We start from the raw sequence: 2,389 nt of genomic DNA, 5'->3' as shown, positions 1-2,389 counted from the left end.
AGGGGCATCCAGCACTTCATGCTTGAGGCTGCATGGCATGCGGTGAGGGGAAGCAGTCATGTGAGGCTCCATCCACATAATGGTTCTGCATGAGATAAAAGAAAGGAAGGATTTTCATGGACAACTTGGAAGGTGGAGTAGCAGCTATGGGCCATCCCAAGGGCTGTTCCCTTCTTTAGCCCTCTTCCCATTCCGCAAAGCAAATCATCTTCCAGAACTCAATACCACCCCCTGTCAGACCAGTGCAGCTCCAACCATAGCAAGAGGAACACTCTTCCTCAAGAGGTCATGTGGCTGCTGACCCCTGAGGGCCTCCTGCCTTTCTGGATGTTTGTGGACAGCAGGGCAAGGCCTGATCGTCACAGGCAGCAGAGCAGCCAGGGATGACTTCCTCAGCTCCATGAGAGAGTGCCCCAAAGAGGATCCACTGCAGGGTGTGGAGCCTCTCATTCCTCTCTGGATGGAGAAGAGTCTCCTTGTGCCCTCACCTCCCCCCATCCACCCCACAGCAACATCCTTCTGCTTTGGCCGCTTGGCGAGTGTCCACAGGGGGAAGGACCACAGGGAGGCAAGGCTTGAATGCAGCAGAGCTTTAATGAGTCAAAAGAGGGCAACGAGTTCACTCCAAGTGGAGGACAGAAGTGCAGGGAGTGCTGGGGACAGCCGAGAGTCTGGAGTCCTTGGCCATGGGGAAGTTCCTGCATCATGCCTGCCGCGTGGAGGGAGAGGAGACAGATGGTCTCTACCAGGCTGGTGTTTGGGAGACGGTGTGGGCAAGGCGATAGGCAGCCACAAAGAAAAGGGAAAGAAAGGCAAAACCATTCAGGTATACTGAAAACAGCATCCAAAGACGGATCCTCTGCCCAGCACCATGTTCTGAGTTCCTCAAGGTGTCACCCTGGGGCTTTTGCAGCATCTTTATCTGGAGATGGGGCACCTCCTGCCTAGTAGCGTCTGGAAATGCCAGAGAGGTCACAGCACCCAGAGTTGATTGGCACTCCATCACAGCTGAGGATCCTGCCAACAGCAGCGGAGGTGGAGGAGCCCACAACGGTGTTCTGCGGGAAGGAGCTGAGGATGGGGCCGGGCAGGGTCACCACCACAGCCGGGGGCTCAATGACGATGGTGGAGTTCTGGCACTGCCTGACACAGGGCTCGTTGCAGCTGTTGGCCAGCGGGGTCGGGCCACAGGGCCGGCATGGCAGGCACTGGTTGTAGCAGGACATGTCGTGGGGCTGGAGGTGCACCTGGGAGAGAAGCAGGGAGGAAGTAGAGCACAAGGGTGACTGAGGAGCAGCCTGGTTACCCTGTCACAAAGGAGCCAAGGCCAATAATGAGTGGGGAGCAGAGGCTCGGCCAGAAGACACGCAGTCTTCATTGCCCTACAAAGAACTGCCTGACCCAGGGAGACTCTCTCCTAATTCATAAACCAAAGCGCCCCTCGACCATGTCCCAGCCTCTCTCCAAGCACTCCTTCTCCCTGCTTCCCCCTCTCAGGACAAGAAGATCCAAACCCCAGCAGAGGCCAGAGCCAGTATCAACGGAGAGGTCCATCGAGGAGAGATCTCGCTTTGGAAGAGAAGGAGAAGGGGCTTCAGACTCACCTGGTTCCCAAGGAGAAGGAGGCAAGAGGAGTGGATGAGAGAGCAGGGACTTGGGCTGCCTTTTATACCTGCCCTTCATTGCTGCAGGACCAGAGGCAGAGGTAACAATTTTCGGACAAGCTCATCTTCAATGCAAACCGTCGCAGCTAATGATATGGGCTGTGCTTTGGTTTCCTGCACTGCTGCCTTTTCATTTCCAGATTTGTTCCATGCCCATTCCCCAAAGAAGGCTTCTTCTGAGCAGCGGGATGAAAGGCCCAGGATTTCTCGGGCAGGAATGCAGCAGTGCAGGCAGAAGACACAGCTCAAGTGCTGGACAGGTCCAGAGCAGACAAGTGACATCAGCCTGGCTCACCCTGTTGGGGCTGTTTGAAATGTCATTCTCAGGAAGGAGCTCCAACAATGCTCAGCTGGCTGTCATGGGCTCCCGTGCATGAGGACGTGCCATGTCCTGGTCTTTCCTTCCCTCCTCAGCTCAACCTGATGGTCCATTCTTGTTCTTGCCTCCCCAGGTGTGTGCGTTGTGCTCCTAGGTTTTGACCCCCTCCTGCCTAACACTGCCCAGTCCCCAGGGGTCCTCAGCACGGTCCATGGTTCATGGTGTTCTTGTGTGTGTTCTTGTCTTGCGTGTACTTGTAAGCAACCAGGTTTGTGTGGATGCACGTTGGAGCATATTTATGTGTGCAATCCAAAGCTGGTCTGCATAATCCTGTGTCTGTGTGTCCTTGTGTGTCCCTCATCACAAGGGAATATGCTGCTCACGGCAGGGACACTCTCCACGGCTC

The 2,389-nt window shown here is 55.5% G+C and overlaps 1 protein-coding gene across 1 annotated transcript; it reads right to left on the bottom strand.

The window, feature by feature from the left end:
- Nucleotides 1–586: 586 nt before the first annotated feature.
- LOC142034594 (feather keratin Cos2-3-like) lies at nucleotides 587–1,683 on the bottom strand. The gene is made up of 2 exons (XM_075036135.1): nucleotides 1,605–1,683; nucleotides 587–1,279 (listed from the first exon to the last, which is right to left on the bottom strand). The coding sequence occupies exons 1-2, from the start codon at nucleotides 1,681–1,683 to the stop codon at nucleotides 945–947; spliced, it is 414 nt and encodes a 137-aa protein (XP_074892236.1). The 3' UTR covers nucleotides 587–944.
- Nucleotides 1,684–2,389: the final 706 nt, after the last annotated feature.

This window comes from Buteo buteo, chromosome 9 (genome assembly GCF_964188355.1).
Source record: "Buteo buteo chromosome 9, bButBut1.hap1.1, whole genome shotgun sequence".
Taxonomy (NCBI): Eukaryota; Metazoa; Chordata; class Aves; order Accipitriformes; family Accipitridae; genus Buteo; species Buteo buteo.
The sequence above is the reverse complement of the archived record's forward strand: the minus strand, read 5'-3'. Positions and strand labels throughout refer to the sequence as shown.